Here is a 21,755-nt window from a genome sequence, read left to right as displayed (position 1 = left end):
TAAGATGTTTTCCCATACTATTTTCACACAGTCACAAGCTTATTAACTTGGGAATGAGGTGACAGGGCCTTTGTCTTCGAATCTTGCAATTATAATTAATAGTAAGTTAAAGGGAAGCAGAAAGGTTATATTCAAAGTTTAAAGTAAAATGACTTTGTGGCACGTAGCACAGGTACCAGGAAGATATTAAGTGGGAACTCATTATTCTTTTTAATTAGAACTTTGGGAAGACATCTTGAGAAGGAAAGTCATTTGATGGCATGTTACAAGAGAGACATCTATTTGTGGACAGAACTTGGACAGGAACTATGCCGTCTTCACCTCAACACGTCCAGGGCCAGGCAGAGGCCATCCCCAGTGACCAGCAACTACTTGAGGCCAGTTGTATATACAAAGGCGGGGAGAAGGGATCTCTGTATACATGTTCTCCACCCTACCCCTCAGTGCATCCCTACAATCTACATTATGAAAGAAACCACTGCAAATTTCCTTATGTTTGTGTGTGAAAGTATTCTGTGTGGAGCCTGCACTTTTGGCAGAGGATTTAATGTCAGATAAAATCCAGTCATGTCTGGTATCTCTCAAAACCACATGAAAACATAATTTTTCTCTAAATGTTTACAGTTTTAAAGACTAAATTTGCTACTTATGATCTTTATAAGAGACATGTGTGGATTATGGAAGTTAACGACATGAAGGGCCAGGCTACAGTGAAGTGCAATAACATCCCATAATAATAATAGTCACTCTTTTAATATTCCCCCTTTTCACAGATAAGGAAACCGAGGCCATGGAGATTGAATGTCATTTGCTAGTCAATAAGTTCTAGGCCAATATTAAAATCTAGGCAGGCTGGTTTCAAAGTCTCTGTGTCTGCACTAGGATGATATTCAGTGAGTTTTCATTATATGTCTAAGTCTTTCACTTAGAATTAAGAAAGTGCATTTACTTCCTCAACTCACAAACCTATGAAGGCAATAGTATGTTTCCTTCTATACATGTTGGAGCTCTGTCTAATCATGTAAAGATCATTTAATGGACAAAGTACCTTATACTTGTTAAAGAATAGAATATCGATGTTTGACTGAAACTAATCCAGAATGGTTAGGGGAAAAAAGTCATATGTAGATAAGAGATATCTTATAAAGAGACAGTGCTAGAAAAGAGATACACACGCAAAGAAGCCATAGAGCATGGTTAGTGGGTTCAGTTCGCATGCAGTTCACGTGGTGTGGAGGGAGCTGCAAAGTAGAAGGGTTCAGTAGAGCCTGGACTATTATGGTTCAATAGAGCCAAAACTGATTAATCACCAACAGGTTTGTGTTTATATCATTTCCTTAACTTCTGCAAACAGCTCCCCTCACAAAAGTCATTTTGGAAACATCTTTCAAAGTTTGTAAAGACGTCAGTGATTTTGGTTATCTTCATTAAGGAGGGTAATTTATCATCTAGTCAAGTGCACATGTGTCTGCCGGGAAAGCTGTGACCAACATACATCACACTCAGGAGCTTCAGCGATTTGGTTTGCTTTCTTAGGTGTGCTTTAATGTAGGATTCATTTCAACCTGACATTTTTCCCCCCTCTTATCATATTTTTCTTCTAATTAAGTTCTATAAATGTATCCTCCCTGCAGTTTGAACCGTGATAAATTCCTTCTTTGAATTGGCCTTCTGAAAGTCACAAACCAACATTATGATGAATTACAAAATGAATAATTTCCCTTCTACCATGTTTATTTTCAGCAGCAAAGTGGTGGAGAAAAGGGAATTTTTTCCACGCAAAAGAAAGCCCTGCTCACAGTGGTTACGTGTCTGCGAGTTAAATAGTTCCCACACTGACTGACCCCAGCCTGTTTCCAAAACTGGATAGGCCTAATGGAAGGACATGATTTTTCAGCTCAGAATTTGGGGATTTAATGATATTCTTGGAAGGAATCCAAAATGAGAAAAGGTGTGCTTTCATGTAAGCCCTGGAGTTACTCATGTAGGTATGGACTGAGACCGTGGTTTCTTTGGGAAATTGATTTCCTAAAGTCTGTATTGCAGAAGAAAGGAACAATGTCATTCTTACAAGGGTTATGGGAGAAATGAATGTGTGGTTTTTATTTTTTAAGTCTCTATTCATTTTACTTCATTGTACATGCAAGTTAATTCATTATGTCTTTGATGTGAGACGGCTGTGTTGAAACTGAACAACTTGCTGCTAATACTTAGGCTGGTATTTTAATACGTGGTTAACACAGGATACGTTTGTTCCATTTACATTGGAAGGCACAGATGAAACTATATAAATAAGATTAAAGTATTGCCATAGAAAAAGTATCAGGCATTAACCTTTTAGTCTCTTGATTTTCAAATGGTTTAGCGTCAATATTTAAATAGCCACAATGATCATAGTCTGGTTCAAATAATACTGCATAATGTGTTAATCATTAATTTTACATACTTCTTTCTCAGTTCCCCCTATGCCTTTATAGAGTGGGAATTGCCTCTTGCATCCTGAATTCATTACTGTGATTTGTGTACTGTGCTTTGACTGAAGTCAATTTAAGTGGCATATCAGTGTGGAATTTGAGCTCCTTTGCTTTTCGTAGATAGGAGCTCATGGAGTTAATGTTTCTTTTATAGAATGTATTACAGAACTATCATAATGTTATGATTTATGATCTATTCCTGGATAGTATCTGAGTTAAGATATACTATCGTCTGAAAAGAAGTTTAATTTTATATATTTTAATAAGCATGGCTACTGGTCCAAATGTCTGAACACCACATTTTCATTGGCATAACTTCTCCTCCCTGAATGAAAAACCAGAACTATTCTTTCAAACCAGAATTAGATATGAGCATTCACTTAAATCAACCATCCCATTTTTCAGATGAGGAATCTGAGATCCTGTGAAATTAATTAGGTTGATGACATTCAGGAAGGTATAAGTTAGGGCTCTAGCCAGGATGTTGAACCTGGTTTTTCCGACTTCTGAGCCAGCGTTCTGTAGCTGCCCTGCCTGGCTGAAATGGATAATCACTGCCATTTCATTTATTCCCCATATGAAGCCATTCACTGTTACCTTCCCTTAACAACCTTTTCTTCTCTTTCCCTGTGTAGCATCATCATGCACCCTCACAAAGACCTCCTTGTCTCCTGTGGGGAGGACCGTGTCTGGAAGATGGTGGGGCTCCCCAAAGGCAACGTGCTTCTCACAGGCTTGGGCCACACTGACTGGCTTTCAAACTGCTGCTTCCATCCCAGGTCAGTGCACACAGCTCTCAGAGCTAGTCTTATCTCTCCAGGAATGCACTTGTTTACGCTGTGTCTTCACTCTGCTGTCTTTTTTCTTCTTTTGTCTTAAACCACTTATTGAAGTATGAATAAAGGTATATATTTAATGTGTACAACTGATAAGTTTGGAGATAAGTATACCTCCTTGAAATCATCACTGCTGTCTATACCATAAACATACTTATCATCTCCAAAAGTTTCCTCCCATCCACTTTATCTTATCATTATCATCATTATCCTCAAAACACTTCAGATTTATAAATGCTGGTGGCTCAGTAGTAAAGAATCTACCTACAATGCAGGAGACTCTGGAGACTCAGATTTGATCCCTGGGTTGGGGAGATCCCCTGGGGAGGAAATGGCAACTCACTCCAGTATTTGTGCCTAGAAAATCCCATGGACAGAGAGGAGCCTGGTGGCCCACAGTCCACAGGGTCACAAAGAGTTGGACACAACCGAGCTACTGAACATACATGCACAACCTGAGATCTACCCTCTTTAGCAAATTTTTAAGTATTCCTTAAGAATTGTTAGTTGTAGGCTCTATGGTATACAGTAGATCTCTAGGACTTAACTCATCTTATAGAAATGAAACTTGAAAGTTTATGCTGCCACTTTCCTCTCTGCAACTCCACCTCTACCACTGAATTTTGAAACATGTAGATAAATGCTCCTTTGGCTTTCATTATATCGACTTTGGATTGATTGCTTTTGATATTTAGTACATGTAAAACTTAATCCACATGCTGATGCATTTAAGAAGAGTAATGAGCTTCCCAGGACAAGCTTCAGAAACGCTCTTTGTCCTCATAAACTCTGACAAGGCACATGAATTTCAATAATGCATAGCAGTGTTTACTTGGCCTCTGTTAATCTTGCATGTTTTCTGTTTAGAATTAAGTTATCTACCAAAAAGGATCAGGAGGCAGTGATCAACTCCTTTAAAAATTCAATGATGCTTAAGATATACAAGGGAACAAAGCAGAACTGAGGGCATTGAGCCCTATAATTTTCAAGATTCACTTAATTTTTGTACCAAAAGATTCAGGGCACAGAAGGACCGAAACACACATACACATTGTTCTGGTGGCAAGAAGCACTGCCCACTGTCGCTTGTGGTCAACTCTTATCCCTAACCCCAGTGGTCTTCTCTTATTATCATTATTCTTAACGTCTGTAGACACTCCTGCATCTGGCTCTTTCTAACAGTTTCTGTTCTAATTATTCTTGGAGACATGTAGTTCTTAGTGAAACTTCTGAACGGTACCATTGGGAAAATTTGTTCTTTGGAGAACTTTATTTTTTGTTTGCACAAAACTTTTTTCAAAAAAATCATCTTTGTCTTATCCTTAGTATGAAAGTCAGTGAAATTAGATTGAAATAAGAGTAAACTAAATTACTCAAAAATTTGTGTCTTAATGAGAAGAGTAAACTAATTTTTCAAAAAAAAATTTGAAAGTGTTTTTAAAATACAACTTTAGTGCTAGATGTTTGGATTTAATTTTTGAACATATAATGCATTCCATTCCTGGTATGTGGATAAACGGATCTGTACCACCTCTTACTTCTCAGGAACATAAAGCCCATCTTGCAAGCAGAGACAGCACAATTAGAAGTGTAGTATATCACTCACACAGCTGCTGGGCATACTAAACAGATTTCCATAATATCCCATCACCATGACAACCTGCGACTCTGACATTTTCTTATTAGTGTTTGACTAGCACATGGTCCTTTCAATAGATATTCCTACTTTTCCACTCAATTACTGAAATTAAAACGAGGTGAAATATATCATTTTTTTCGCTCATAGTATGAGTTTACATTTAGTACTTTCTTTGGTAGAATTTTAGTAAAATGCAGCCATACTGCTTTTTTTCTAGTGCATGTGGGATAAAAATAATGGGAGAAAATACATTTAGCCACATGTGTTTTAAGTGAGAGATAATGAATAATGAGTGTTCTATTTGCAGAATTGACAAAAGTAATGAATGTTTATTAGAAACAACAAAAAAGCTTTTTTGTTTGGGGTAGGGACTTTTTCTCAGGAAGTTTATATTGCAGGCCTAAGACATTTTATAATGCTTAATGTATGTAAATCAACACTGAAGACCATACATTATGTATAAATGTATACATATATGTGTATATAATATTTATGTCTAAAAACTGTTGAAGTTCCTACTTTCTGAAATTTGTGATACTTGATTTTTATTTTTGCTTAGATAATTTAGTCAGTAAAAAAAATTATTTGTTAAAGATGATACTTTTCCTGTTTATATACTTATCTATCATCAGAGAATCAAATATAAAATAAATTTGATTCAAATGTGACACCGATCTGTAGCTGGACCTTTGATGAATAAATGTAGTCATAGTCTTCCTCAGAGCCCATTTTTGTGATCAGTTTGATGTCACTCTCTCGGAAGAGGTCCAGAGTAGACACATTATACAGTGTTGCCTGCTTAATTCCTCTGCTCTTCACATAGAAAAATAAACCTGAACATTTTCTTTGTAATTTTTAATTGTGGTTGTCCCCAGTTGAGTACTTTCTATAGCTTCGAGTTAGATGTATTCCTGATTACTATGACATTGATGCCACTGTCTCTCCTGTGACAGTAACGTCTGTCAGATTTCTTTTAGGGATCAAACTTACTTAATATGAGAGTAGGATGTTCACTAAGTGACTTGAACCAGCCTTAGTCATCCTATTTTCCTTGTCGTAATGGACATCTTCAATACATAAACAATAAATACAACGGTCATGATAATATCAGGCAAAAGATGAGTGAGAGAAAACAATAAGCTGGGAGGGTAACTAATTATCACTTGAGGATCAGATAATATGATATTAGAATATATAAAATAAAGCTGTTAGAAATACTAGATTTTGACAAAATTATAGTCATCAGAGTCAAATACTTCAAAGCAAATTAGTTTTTAATCTGTTAAGTAAACAAAATTACAGTGGAATTAGAGAAGTTAATAGCAAGTGTGTTTAGTAGTATATATTGAACTTCATCATCATAAACTTTATACATGAAGAGAGATTATAGATTCTTTGAAATCATTCATTATTTTTAAAAAATATATAAATCTTAAACTACAGATTCAACATAAATAGATTCTTCAGAATAACAAATGTACAAACTAAAATTTGTGAGCAAGATTCAATAGTAAAAGAAAATAGCAAATCCATAACTAAAACATAAAATCTGAATTGTTAAAAAGTAAATAAATGAATGTTGGGTCAAAGAACTATAATATCATTACCTAACTGGTAAACAATCCCAAATACAATAGAATAAAACTTATGAGATGTAACCAGAAATGCATTTAGAGTAAAACTTGTCCCTTTAAAAGCTTTATCTTTAAATGAAAAGAAGAAAATAAGTGAATTATTTAAATTAAAAGGAGTAACTGGCCAACAAATATACAGAAACAGAGAATGAATAAATGAAAAGTATAAATGAATGAGTTAGAATAAAAAGTAAATTTATATTAGTAAAAAGGGTTCAAAAAAAACTAAAAAAATAAGCCACTGTAATAAAGCAAGTAGATAACTCAAAAATAGCTGGACAAATACATGTAGGAAACAAATATAAACCTTAGCAATTTGGAAAGAGTTAAAACCATATATGCAGAAACAAAAAATATATATATGCTTGGAATTTTTGATAAAATAATAGATTTCTATGAAAATAGGCATCACCAATACTGAATCAAGATGTAACAGAAACCCAGACTAGATTAATAACAAAGGAAGAAATTTGAGTTCTAGAAGTTCTGCTTTTCATTCCCATCTTGTGCAGTTTTATGACTGAGTTTTAAAAACTTTATTTTAAGAGACAAAAGAAATCAGTTAATTTTCAGGTTCACTGATTTTTCTGAAGACAAGAAAAAATTGACATTGTTACTAATTTTACAAATACAGCATAAACAGTTCTAAGTTGAATAAGTGTAGTAATCCCACAACAATTATACCCCCATTTCACAGTTATAGATGCAAAACTTTTAAAGAGAATGCAGAAAATGAAGTTGTATATTAAAAAAAAAATCAGTGTATGACCAAGTAAGATTCATTACTTGAAAAGGGTGGAATATATAAGTGATTCAGCTATGAGGACATACTTTCATAAATTTTACTAATAGACATCGAAAATTGCTTTATGTTGGATAAAAATTTAGCATCTATACTTAAGACACATATGTCTACAAATATTGTTCATCCCCATGTGTTGGAATTAATAAGGAGAATGAATTTTGGAACAGCTGGGAACTATGAAGACTTTGCAGGGGGCTACCATGGCGTTAGATGAGTCAGATGAGGAATGGTATTCACAGGTAATAGGGCCAAGTGGGGAACATAAAACCAAACAGGCAAGATACCTAACATACCTACAATCAAAATAGGAGCAAGTCTGCTTTGTCCAAGTCTTCAGTACCTATACAAGCCTTGTTACTTGTCCAGTTGGTGTATATATTCTCAATAATGTAAGGGCTTCCCTGATGGCTCAGATGTTAAAGAATCTGCCTGCAATGCAGGAGACCCAGTCTTGATTCCTGGGTTGGGAAGATCCCTGGAGAAGGGAATGGCCACCCACTCCAGTATTCTTGCCTGGACAATTCCATGGACAGAGTAGTCTGATGGGCTACAGTCATGGGGTTGCAAAGAGTTGGACATAATTGAGTGACCAACACATTCACTTTTATATCTTTCACACGGTAATGGTTAGCCATAGTTTTTTCTTAATGGTAGTGGTTACATTTTATTAAAAATAAATGCTGACATTTATACCACATTTATAACTCAAGAAATAAAAGGCATATGGAAAACTTTTAACTATAAACACTGTACAAATATTATACAGACTATACAAAATAAAGGCAATTTAAAACTCTTACTACGAAGGCTATAATATTTCAAAATAACTCTATATACAAATAAATGATTACCATCTATTGTTTACAGTAGAAATTGGCTTTGTTTGAATCTAAGTTTGTAAGTTCCTTAGTACAACTTATTTATCAAGACACTTAATAGGGATGACATGGGTAACTAATCATGATTAAGTTTTTACCACTAGATGGCAATCATACATCAGTAAGGTAAAGCACCCTTTCCATTTACTGGGTAGACTGATGAAAGGGATTCATCAGTTGCTGAAAATGATGAGCAGGTAGAACAATGTAGAGTGTGCACTGGCCCAACCTTTGCACTTCTGAAAGAGTGAAATGTATAATGCCAAAAAGCAGAAACCGTAAGTATAGTCCTGTGGCAAGGTAGACATGCTCTAAACTGCTAAAGTGTGAATCTTAGCTTCACATATGCTAGTCGTGCCAGTATTCTCATCTGAAAAATGGGTATAATAATGATACCTACTTTGTAGGTTAATTATTAAGGCATATGAAAAACACTAGTTCTGTTCCCTGGGACATATATGCTCAAGAAATGTTACCCATTATTATCTTTTATTCATTGATAGAAATGTTGAGAACTTGGGGAAAGCTCAAAAAAATGTATAAAACTGGTAGCCTTAAACACAGTTGGTTAGGAAGAAATGACTACATTGTGATGTCTGTGTTACACCAAGCTAGAATTAGAAGAATGTTCTCAAACCATGAAATATCAGGAGATCCTGTCTGACGTCCTTATAAAATTAAGTGTGAAAACATTTATAAACCGAAAAGCAAATATAGCACAAAAAGATATATGTTATTAGTCTGTTCTTAGCCCTTAAAATGTGTCTCTTTAAAAACTATACCAGGAGTGCATTGTATTTTGTTTTTACATAAGGGCGAAATAATTCTGATTTCTTTTTTTTTTTTTTTTTAGATTTTAGAAGGAAAGGAATTGGTTAGAGGCATCAAAAATTTACTTTTTAAATTAAAGAAACATATTTGAATTCAAAGTATTTAAAAATAAAATATTTCTGTTGTTTCTGAAGAATGTAAAATGTGTAATATTTGACCTGCTATATTCACAGACATGTATTATTATTGTTGGTCCACTTAGCTCTGGGCAACTGAAACAGTTGTATATCAACTTCCTGATTAATAGTAAAAGATTGATAAAACATACACTACACTACCTTAATAATACATATTTGGTCTTAACCTATACCAGATAACTGCTCCATGACAGTAATGTGGTTTTGAGTGTAAACACAATGTTCAGTTCTCTGAAGCTTGAGGTTGCATTTTCTTTTCTTTGACCACAGCTTATTATGTGAAGCAGCATGTATCTTCCCAGATACCTGTATAAAATGAAAGTGATTGGGATTAGTGATTTAAACAAATTCATAATGCTGCATTTTTTTCCCCCTAATTTCACTGCCTGAAGCAGAAATAGAACAGATAGCATCCTGTTAAATGTAACTTCTATCCATATAAGCTGATTTATGTATTGTGAATAAATGGGCCTCTACAAAACCCCTGATATTCTCTTTGTGGTACAAACTGACTATTCATGTGTTTATACAGTGCCGAAAACCTTAGTGTGAAAGCTCTTTGACATTTAGTTATTAAAAAATAAAAGCATGGTTAACCATTTTATTTTCTATAAACATAAGCCCAGGGTTCATATTTCAAAACATAATGAGGGGATTCATGTACCAATTCCCTACGATTGTGATGTTCTGAACTCCAGATGTTTTCATAATATGGAAACCTCAATAGACTTCTACCAAGATAATTTTGAGGTATAACAGTTAAATAATAGCATTCTACTCTGTACTACTTGAAGAGGTATATGTTATGCTTCTTAATATAGTTCTTAATGCGGTTTGTCATCTTTACCTGAAGAGGCTAAGCATAACAGCATACTACTTTAAGTGTTTTTTTTTTTTTTTATCTAATTCTAAAAATAATACTCGTCACCATAGAGAAAAGTGTTAAGAAAATAAAAATTTCCCATAGTCTTACAGCTCAGTGCAAACTTGGAGAGATTGCCTGAGGGCTCTCCTCAGGCAAGTGGCAGGATCTGGTTCTACATAGGAAGCACCTTCTAAAGTCAGACTTGTTTTCATGGGACAGTGTGACAAATCACCAACTAGGTCTAATCTCTGAGAGCCTCAGTTACTCATTTGAAAATGAGGATTATCTTCTTCATAAGGTTTTTGTGAGGAATGTCTAAGAAAATCTATACAAAACATTTAGCAGCCCTGGGCTCAGAGTAAACATTTGGTAAAAGTAGCACTGTTGGTGTTTGGCAGATTCTGGTCAAGATCTGGTTTGTTTTGAAACCAGTATCTTCTCCAGGTCTACTGGCCTGTCGCTTTATAACAAGAAAAAAAAAATTGAGGAATATTATAAGTTTATTTAGGGAAGGGTATCTCTGTATCCTTGGGACATAGCTTATCTATTGGAACATTATAGAGAATCAGTAAACATTTATTTAATTAAAATGAACAAAGTTAAAAATAATAGACAAGGAATATGGCAACTTTCTCTTATATATTTCATAGTATCATGTGCTTATTCTCACTAACATACACATGCAAACGCACTCACACACACCACTTCTCATACTGAGATTACTTCATCACTTAAAACCCAATATTAGTCCTTCGTTTGACACAAAAACCTTAAAATAGAAAAATTTCTCTGAATAATACTGCAATGAGGATAAATTTCAGTCAGCAGTTTAATAATTAGGAGAGGAACTTCCAGAATACCAGAATAAGGACCTTCAAGAATCTCTCCTTCATAAAGCCTGGCAAAAGTTGGTACAATCAAATTTATATAAGCTTCATGTGTACAAATTATGTTTTGACTTCTATATACTCTACAGAGTTGTCACCACCAAAAATTGTTTTAATCTGTTAACACACAGTTGACCTTTTACCTGTCTCACCCTTCCTTCACCTCTCTTCCTCTATGGTAACACGATTCTGTTCTCTGTTTTTGTGTTTTTGTTTGGTTTTTTTATTTATTTAACATGCCACCCGCGAATAAAATGGTATGGTACTTCTCTGTCTAATTTATTTCACTTAGCATAATACCCTCAAGGTCCCTCCATATTTTCTCAAAAGGCAAGCTTTCACACACATTTTTTATGGCTGAGAAGAGTTCCATTGTATGTATATACCACATATTCTTTACCCATTCCTCCATCATTGAACACTTAGATTGTTCCATATCTTGGTTATTGTAAATAATGTTGCGGCGAGCATAGGTATGAATGTCTATTTGAATTAATGTTTTCATATTCTTCAGGAATACTCAAATGTAGAATAGCTGGATCATATTGTAGTCCTATTCTTAATTTTTTGAGAAATCCTCATACTGTTTGACATAGTGGGTGTTAACAATTTACCTTCCCTCTGACAATGTAGGAAGGTTCCTTTTTATCCATATTCTCTCCAGTGTTTGTTATTTGTTTCCTTTTTTGGAAACTGATTTAAATGTTGCTGACTTCAATTTGCTAGTTTTTTGTTGAGAATGTTTGCATGTATATTCATTAGAGATACAGGTAGTGGTTTTCTTGTGATGTCTTGTCTGGTTTGGGAATCACAATAACACTCACTTCACTGAATGGGTTGGGAAGTTTCCCTCCTCTTCTATTTTTTGGGAAGAATTTGTAAGGATTAGTGTGAATTCGTGAAATATTTGGTGAATTTATCAGTGAAACTAGCTGGTTCTGGCCTTTTCTTTAAGGAATGATTTTGATTACTAATTCGGTTAGAGGAATGTTTGTATTTCACCTGTAGTGGTAGTTGCTCAGTCGTATCTGACTCTTTGCAACCCCATAGACTGTAGCCTGTCAGTCTCCTCTGTCCATGGGGTTTTCCAGGCAAGAATACTGGAGTTGATTGCCATTCCCTTCTCCAGAGGACCTTCCTGACCCAGGGATCGAACCCTGGTCTACTGTATTGCAGGCAAACTCTTTACCGATTGAGCTACAGGGAAGACCTAATATTTCACCTAGATTACTCAATTTGTTGTCATACTGTTTCCATATTTATTGTTGCATTGTTTCTAGTTCCCTGAATCATTTTTAATTCTGTAAATTTGGTAGTGACATCCCTTTCTTCATGTTTTTATTGGAGGTATAGTTGATTTACAATGTTGTATTAGTTTCTGGTATACTAAAAAATTGTTCTTGGAGGCGTAGCTATTTTTGTCTTCTGCCCATTTTGTATTGTTTGTTTTTTTGTTATTGTGTTGTTTGAGCTTTGGTATATTTTAGAAATTAAGCCCTTGTTTGTTGCTTTGTCTGCAAATATTTTCACCCATTCTGTAGGTTTATTTTTCATTTGTTTATGGTTTCCTTTGCTGTGCGGAAGCTTGCAAGTTTGACCAAGTTCCATTTGTATATTTTTGCTTTTATTTCTATTGCCTTGGGAGACTGATCTAAGAAAACGTTGCTATGATTTATGTCACAGAACCTCATGAACAGTATGAAAAAGCAAAAGCATATGACACTGGAAGATGAACACCTCAGGTTGGTAGGTGCCCAATATACTGCTGGAGAAGAGCAGAGAAATAACTCCAGAAGGAATGAAGAGGCTGAGCCAAAGTGGAAACAGTGTGCAGTGTGGATGTGTCTGGTGGTGAAAGTCAAGGATGATGCTATAAAGAACAGTAATGCATAGGAACCTGGAATGTTAGGTCCATGAATCAAGGTAAATTGGGAGTGATCAAACAGAAGATGGCGAGAGTGAACGTCGACATTTTAGGAATCAGTGAAATAAAATGGAGTGGAATGAGAGAATTTAATTCAGATGACCATTGTATCTACTACTGTGGGCAAGAATCCCTTAGAAGAAATGGAGTAACCCTCATAGTCAGCAAGAGAGTCTGAAATGCAGTACTTGGGTGTGATCTCAAAAATGACATAATGATCTCTGTTCTTCTCCAAAGCAAACCATTCAGTATCACAGTAATCCAGGTTTATGCCCCAACCACTAATGTCAAAGAAGCTGAAGTTAAACGGTTCTATGAAGACCTACAAGACCCTCCAGAACTAACACCCAAAAAGATGTCCTTTTTATCATAGGGGACTGGAATGCAAAAGTAGGAAGGTAAGAGATACCTGGAGTAACAGGCAAGTTTAGCCTTGGAGTACAAAATAAAGCAGGGCAAAGACTAACAGAGTTAGTCATTGGTCATAACAAACACCCTCTTACAAGAATTCAAAAGATGGCTCTATACATGGACATCACCAAATGGTCAATACCAAAATCAGATTGATTATTTTAGCAGCTAAATATGGAGAAGCTCTATAAAGTCAGCAAAAGCAAGACCGGGAGCTGCTGTGGCTCAGATCATGAATTCCTTATTGCAAAATTCATACTTAAATTGAAAAAGGAGGGAAAACCACTAGGCCATTAAGGTATGGCCTAAATCAAATCCCTTACAATTACACAGTGAAAATGACAAATAGGTTCAATGGATTAGTTCTGACAAAGTGCCTGAAGAACTGTGCAGAGACTTTCATAACATTGTACAGGAGGTGGTGATCAAAACCATCCCCAAGAAAAAGAAACGCAAAACAACAAAATGATTGTCTGAAGAGGCCTTACAAATAGTTCAGCAAAGAAGAAAAGCTAAAGGCAAAGAGAAAAGGAAAGATACGCCCATCTGAATGCAGAGTTCCAAAGAGTAGCAAGGAGAGATAAGAAAGCCTTCCTAAGTGATCAATGCAAAGAAATAGAGGAAAACAATAGAATGGGAAGGCTACAGATCACTTCAGGAAATCAGAGATACCAAGGGAACATTTCATGCAAAAATGGGCTTGATAAAGGACAGAAATGGCACGGACCTAACAGAAGCAAAACTTATTAAGAAGAGGTCTCAAGAATACACAGAAGAACTATACAAAAAAAAAAAGGGTCTTAATGACCCAGAAAACCACGATGATGTGATCACTCATCTAGAGCCAGACATATTGGAGTGTGAAGTCAAGTGGGCCTTAGCATCACTATGAACAAAGCTAGTGGAGGTGATGGAATTCCAGTTGAGCTATTTCAAATGCTGAAAGATGATGCTGTGAAAGTGCTGCAGTCAACATGCCAGCAAATTTGGAAAACTCAGCAGTGGCCACAGGACTGGAAAAGGTCAGTTTTCATTCCAATCCCAAAGAAAGGCAATGACAAAGAATGTTCAAACTAATGCACGGTTGCTCTCATTTCACATGCTAGTAAGATAATGCTCAAAATTCTCCAACTGGGCTTCAACAGCACGTGAACCAAGAATTTCCAGATGTTCATGCTGGATTTAGAAAAGGCAGAGGAACCAGAGATCAAATTGCCAACATCTAATGGATCATCAAAAAAGCAAGAGAATTTTAGAAGAACATCTACTTCTGCTTTACTGACTACACTAAAGTTTTTATGTGGATGATAGCAACCTGTGGAAAATTCTTAAAGAGATGGTCTGAAATATGCCTCCTTAGAAATATGTATACAGGTCAAGAAGCAACAGTTAAAACCAGACGTAGAATGATGGACTGGTTCCAAATAAGGAAAGGAGTATGTCAAGGCTGTATATTGTCACCCTGCTTATTTAACTTATATGAGAGTACATCATGCAAAATGCCAGGCTGGAGGAAGCACAAGCTGGACTCAAGATAGCCAGGAGAAATATCAATAACCTCAGATAGGCAGATGACACCACCCTTATGGCAGAAAGCAAAGAACAACTAAAGAGCCTCTTGATGAAAGTGAAAGGAGAATGAAAAAGCTGGCTAAAAACTCAGCATTCAAAAAACTAAGATCATGGCGTCTGGTCCCATCACTTCATGGCAAATAGATGTGGAAACAACAGAAACCATGACAGACATTTTCTTTGGCTCCAAAATCACTGCAGATGTTGACTGCAGCCATGAAATTAAAAGATGTTTGCTGTTTGGAAGAAATGCTATGAAAAAGCTAGATAGCGTATTAAAAAACCGGGACATTACTTTGCTGACCAAGGTCCACATAATCAAAGCTATGATTTTTCCATTAGTCATGTATGGATGTGAGAATGGGGCCATAAAGAAAGATAAGTCTCCAAGAATTGATGCTTTTGAACTGTGGTGTTGGAGAAGGCTCTTAAGAGTCCCTCAGACTTCAGGGAGATCAAAACAGTCAATCCTAAAGTAAGTCAGTCCTGAATAGTCATTGGAAGGACTGATACTGAAGCTGAAGCGCCAGTACTTTGGTCACGTGATGCAAAGAGCCAACTCGTTAGAAAAGACTGTGATCCTGGGAAGGATTGAAGGTAGGAGGAGAAGAGAATGACAGAGGATGAGATGGTTCAGTGGGATCACCGACTCAATGTACATGAGTTTGAGCAAGCTCCGGGAGATAATGAAGGACAGGGAAGCCTGGCATGCCACAGTTCATGGGATTGTAAAGTTTGGGACACGACTGAGTGGCTGAGCAATAACAATGTCACAGAACATATTTCCGATATTCTCTTCTATGAGCTCTATGGTGTTATATTTGGGCTTCCCTGGTGACATTGTAGTAAAGAATCTGCCTTTCAATGCAGGAAATGCAGGTTCGATCGGAAAGATCCCCTGGAGAAGGAAATGACAACCCACTCCATTATTCTTGCCTGGGAATCCCATGGACAGAGGAGCCTGGTGGGCTACTGTCTATGGGATCATGAAAGGGTGAGCCACCACTCAGCAACTGAGTATCAACAACAATAATCTTCAAGTCAGTAAGCCATTTTGAGTTTATTTTTGTATGAAGTGAGTGTTCTAACTTCACTGATTTACATGCAACTCTCCAAGTTTCTCAGTAACGCGTGCTGAAGAAATCATCTTTTCCCCATTGTGTATTCTGACCTCCTTTTTCGAAGATTAATTGACCATAGGTGTATGGGTTTATTTCTGAATTCTCTCTTCTGTTCCTTTGAACATTATGCCTTTTTTTTGTGTGCAAGTATTATGTTGTTTTGATTACTGAAGCTTTGGAATATTGTCTGAAGTCTAGATGGGTTATGCCTCCAACTTTGTTATTTTTCCTAAGGATTGGTTTTAGCAATTCTGGGTATTTTGGGTATATAAAATTCTGGTATAAATTTTAGGATTATTCTAGTTCTGTGAAAAATTTCATAGGTAATCTGATAGGGATTGCATTAAATCTATAGATCACTTTGCTTACTATGGCCATTTTAACAATGTTAGTTATAATCCAAAAGCATGGGATAATTTTCCATTTCTTATAATCATCTTTAATTTCTTTGATAAATGTTTTATAGTTCTCAGCATGTAAGTCTTTAACTTTCTTTTTCAGATTTATACCTAAGTATTGTATTTTTTGATGCAGTTATGAAAGGAATGCTTTTTACTTTACCTTTCTGATACTTCATAGTTTTTGTGAAGAAATTCAACCAAATTCTATGTTAATCCTATATCCTACTGTTTTGCTGGATTCATATATCATTTCTAGCCATTTTTGTGTGGAATCTTTAGATTTTTCTCTACACAGTATCATGCCATCTGCATATAATGACAATTTTACCTTTTCTCTTCCAATTTGAATAGCATTTTTTTTTCTTATCTGATTTTTATGACTAGGACTTCTAATACTATATTGAGAAGTGACAATGGGGATCCTTGTCAGATTTTAATGAGAAGATTTTCCATTTTCTGTGATTGAATGTTATGTTGACTGTGTGTTTGTCATACCAAGGTTTTATTATGTTGATATGTGTTCCCTCTGTACCTACTTTGGAAAGAGCTTTAATCATGAATGGATGTTGACTTTTATCAAATGGTTTTTCTGCATCTATTAAGATGATCTTGTGTTTTTGTCTTTTCTTTTGTTGATGTGGTATATCACATTGATTGATCTATGTATTTTGAACCATCCTTGCAACCTTGGGATGAATCCACCTTGATCGTGGTATATGATCTTCTTTTTATGTATTGTATTATGTTGGCTAAAATTTTTTTCATCTGTAATCATCAAAGATATTGGCCTGTAATTTTCTTTACTGGTAGTAATTTTGTCTGGTTTTGGCCTCAGTGTGATGATAGCTTCATAGAATGATTTGGGAAGTATTCTCTCCTCTTAAAACTTTTGGAAATTTGAGAAAAATCAGTATATGTTGTTTACATTTTTGATAGAATTCTCCAGTAAAGTCATTTGATCTTGGACTTTTGTTTGCAGCAACTTACTTTGTTTTTGTTTTTTTTTCAATTACTGATTCTATTTCACTTCTAGTGATTAGTATGTTCATATCATTTATTTCCTCTTGATTCAGTTTTGGTGGGCTGTATGTTTCTGAAACTAGTCCATTTCTTCTAGATTGTCTAATTTGTTGGCATATAATGGTTCATAGTATTCCACTGTTTTGTTTTTTTTTTTTTAATTTCAGCAGTAACTATTGTTACTTCTCCTCTTTAATTTCTTATATTGTTTATTTGGTCTTCTCATTCTATTCTTCTTGGTGAGACTGGCCAGAAGTTTGTCGATTTTGTTTGCCCTTCAAAGAACCATGTCTTGGTCTTCATGATTTTTCTAATGTTTTTTTAATCTCTATTTTATTTGAAATAAAATAAATCTCTGATATTTATTATTTCCTTCCCTCATCTGACTTCAGGCTTTTTCTAATTCTTTTAGGTAGTAGGTTAGATTGTTTATTTAAGATTTTTCTTATTTTTATAAGCAAGTCTGTATCTCTATGAATTTTCCTTTTAAGGACTGCTTTTGCTGCATGCTCAGGTTCTGGTTACTTGCTGGATTCAATTCTGTCTACCCTTTTGGAAAAATGATCCAGTGATGTCTGGAAAGTAGCTCTTTTTTTTTTTCTTCTCATCATAGATGACGTGATAGCACTGGATTGCATTCTGAACGGCTGCTGCAGCTTTTACATACTATTCTCTATTCCGGTCCTGTGCCTCAAAACTAACAGAGCTCCTTAAAGAAAATCCCTTTGCCGTTTCCTATGTCATGAGTCTCCATTTCTCAGTTACTTCTTCCTCTTTTTTCTCTCCATCCTTTCTCTGGGCCTCCGATTCCATCAGGTCTTCACATATGTGTCTTTGAAATTTCACAGCTTGAAGGTTTCTAGGTCGGGGGCTTACTGTATTGTATTAGTTTCTGGTGTACAACAGGGTAGTTCAACATTTACAAATATTATGAGTTGATTTTTATATTAATTCTAGCAACTATCTGTCACCATACATTATTACAATGTTATTGCCAAGTCTGTCATTTGTTTTTATCATTTTCAACTAATTTATCTCTTTCCCTCCTCTTAGTTGGGTGCAAAGTTAAAAATTAATATTTTTTAACTTTACTAATTAACATTTATTAAATAGCGTATTTATGTTTGTAGCCCCCTCGCAGATTTAGTTAATAATTATGTTTTCCCTTGCTCCTTAGAAAAGATGTAGTTAATAGTTCATTTGATGTCTGTAAACAATTTGTAGTACACATTGTAACCTCACTTGGGGTCGCTCTGTTTATCCCTCGAAGAGCTAGGAGGCGGCCTCCACTTTCTTTCTCCAGGTCTCCTGTTCACATCCACTCTGCCACTTGCCACAGCCCGTGTCAGTGTCCACCCTCAAAGAGCTTTAATTGGACTCATATTAAAATAACTTTTTTCACTTCCATAGAGCTTCTACTGTGTGAAATCTTGTTGTTTTTAGCAGACACCAAGATTTGATTCCAGTCTGACTTTTTGCATGGCAGGGGAATGTTCAGTTTTCACATAAATAATATATTTAGGTCACGATTCTTACTCAACAGGCTTGACAGCATACAGTAGTTCATAGTCACTTTTTTTTTCTCCGCAGTTTGGGGTATAAGACTGAGATAGCTCGAAAGGGACGTTCTTGTTACGGCCACCCTGATCTCCCTTGGGTTTTCAGCTAGCCGCTGATATATGTTCAGGAAACTGTGACAGTTGTCTTACCTGACCGACCTGAGAAGTAGTCAGTGACCTTGCGCTTCTAAAATGCTTCTGGATGAATGAGCTGTAAGTGGTACTTATACAGTTAGCAGAAAACATTTGATCACATTCAACATGTATACTTTATAGCTTTGAATTCCTTTCCTGAGTTGAGTTCATCATCCTGTAACCCATTTTACAAATACCCCTATGCCTGAATGCGTTACATGATCCTCATTTCAAATTTTTCCTACCATACCACTATTTTCTCTAACTTCATAGATATTAAGTTCTTTGATGCTAAGTTGTCTTGAACATTTTGGAAATATGATGCAGTAGTTTTCTAGTTATTTCTCCTTTCTTTTTTAGTGAGTGGATTTCAGAAAGTTGTTGTCTCCGATTCTCTAAAATTATCCCCTTCTTCTGACTTAGCATCACTTCAAAGATATAAGGGGATTAAAAAAAATGAAATAATTCAGTTGAAAACTGATCTAAATTTTCTTACTTTCCAATTATTTTACATCCTCTTTTCAGAAAGAAACCTTAAGACTGTGAGCTTTCTACTTCTCTTGATCCTTTTCCCAAAAAGAAGACCAATTTCTGAGGTTTAATGACCGATTTTTATCTACAGGGAGCTACCACAGAGTATTCTGTCTATACTTTAGACACTTGTTTATGAAAACACCCCTTGCTGCAGTGACTTCTGCATATTATGAACATTAGTCTCATAAATTCACCTCTGCTCCCTAAGAAGATTTTGGTGGGAGATTTCCAAGCTTTTTGTGTATGTGTTTGTACTTAATGCTGAGATTTTTAAGACTGAAAACCAGATCTTTATGCATTCTTCTAGCCAATTTGGTATGTAGCATACTTAGCAGACATTAATTGAGATCTTGGGCATCTGTTGACAAGTTTCTTAGTTTCAAGCTTAAGACATTTGTTCTTTTTTTCATTTTTTTCTTGGTCATTCTTACAGACTCTTGGTAGGGGGAGTTAGAAACTTGGGTCCATATCATCATCTTATTCAGAAGTCTGTGTTTATTTTTAACAGATGATTAAAATTGACTTTAAAAAAAATTGACTTTTAGGGTCATTTTCTTTCTTCAGTTTTTATATGAGCAAAGTTTGCCCTCAGACTTATTTCCGTAGCAAGGAGTTTCTCAGGTCAAACAGATGCTGTCAAAATAGTGACTCCAGGAGCTGTTAAATGTCACGAGGAACTAACATTTTGCCTCTAGTTAAACCAAAAATCATTCAACTGTATCTAAGCTGTAAAGAAATATTAGCTTGTATGACCTAACCTTGCTGATTGATGGCCTGATTAAATTACACAGGAAAGCTTGGCAACTTAACTGCAGATTTTAGAAAATTTTGTTGCTTTATGGATATCGGTAAAGCTCACAGTTCTCATCTAGAGAAGGCATTATAATATATATGAAAACATTTTAACTGAGAGGATGTCCTGCCTTGAAAGACACATCAAGCCCTCAGGTCGAGAGTTGTCTTTCTGGATCAACAATGCACTTTGATGTAAATGTGTACCAGAGCCACATCCATATGGGCAAAACTACTCATGGCATGACTCTTCGCTGATCTTCAACTCTCTTCAAAGACTGTATCAAACACTCTTTACAATCATAGAGTGATGATAGCCATCATAAAGAGAGTGACAGGACAGCAGCAGGCTTTTGTACAAAAATATTATTACTGGTAAATAGCAAAGTAAACAATATAGAGGTTTTTTAGAATATGTTGAATGCACTATTGTTTAAATTTTGTTAGCATCCTTATCAGAGTAATCATAGTCTTGTTTATTAAATACAATTCACTCACAGATGAAAACCAATAGCAAAGGCTAGATCAGATCATAACTTAAGGGGAGCCAGTTAGAAGAAGGTGAGGCTAAAGGTAGAATAACCAGATAGACTTTTGCACTAGTCTAGGTGAAAATTGAGCGCAGCCTCCAACCTTTTTCAATCTAGATTCTTCAAGAGAATTAAACACTAGACAAAACTGGGTACTACTTTTTCAGTTCTCTAATTCTTGATGTCTGGATGTATAGGAGATAAATAAATGTAATATATTCAATGGATATATTAGGATATTAGGGCTTAAGTCTCTTACTAGACCTCTGAGAAGGGTCAAAGGACTAAGGCCCAGTGAGTGGTAATAGAAGAAAACTTTGATTTATAAATATATATGAGATAAACACAATATAAATAACTCTCATCAGAATTTGGAAAGACTGAACATTTAATTGGTCACAGATTTTTTAACTTGAAAAACGAGACTTCTGAGATAAAAAATTAGAGGTAAAGGAATACACTTGTGGAAATTTTTATAACTCTGTTTTGTGTTTATTTAGTTTGAAATGTCTTTAGGGTATTTAGGTAAAGATATTTAGTGTATGAATCTGAGTCTCAGGAGAGAGATTTGAGCTGCTGTGTATTATCCAGTGACACAATAATGATGCATAATAAAATATCCCAAATGCCTCATCCTCTACATGCCTCTCACATTCCTACCACAGGGCAGGCTGGAGGTGTCCTCACAAAGAGGCTCAGGTACAAAGACAAGCAAGCTCAGCCATTCAAGGGAACCTACAAACTTGTGCATATTCTCTTGAGGACTAAGC

General features: G+C 35.5%; 1 protein-coding gene across 1 annotated transcript in view; it reads left to right on the top strand.

Annotated features, from left to right (window-relative positions):
* Positions 1-21,755, top strand: part of SPAG16 (sperm associated antigen 16) — a 989,423-nt gene that overhangs the window by 454,702 nt on the left and 512,966 nt on the right. Inside the window, exon 11 of the mRNA XM_061148815.1 lies at positions 3,110-3,253. Coding sequence (XP_061004798.1) covers positions 3,110-3,253 — 144 coding nt within the window. The remainder of the gene's footprint in view (positions 1-3,109; positions 3,254-21,755) is intronic.

Source organism: Dama dama, chromosome 8 (assembly GCF_033118175.1).
Source record: "Dama dama isolate Ldn47 chromosome 8, ASM3311817v1, whole genome shotgun sequence".
NCBI lineage: Eukaryota > Metazoa > Chordata > Mammalia > Artiodactyla > Cervidae > Dama > Dama dama.
This window is presented reverse-complemented; position numbering and strand designations above follow the sequence as displayed.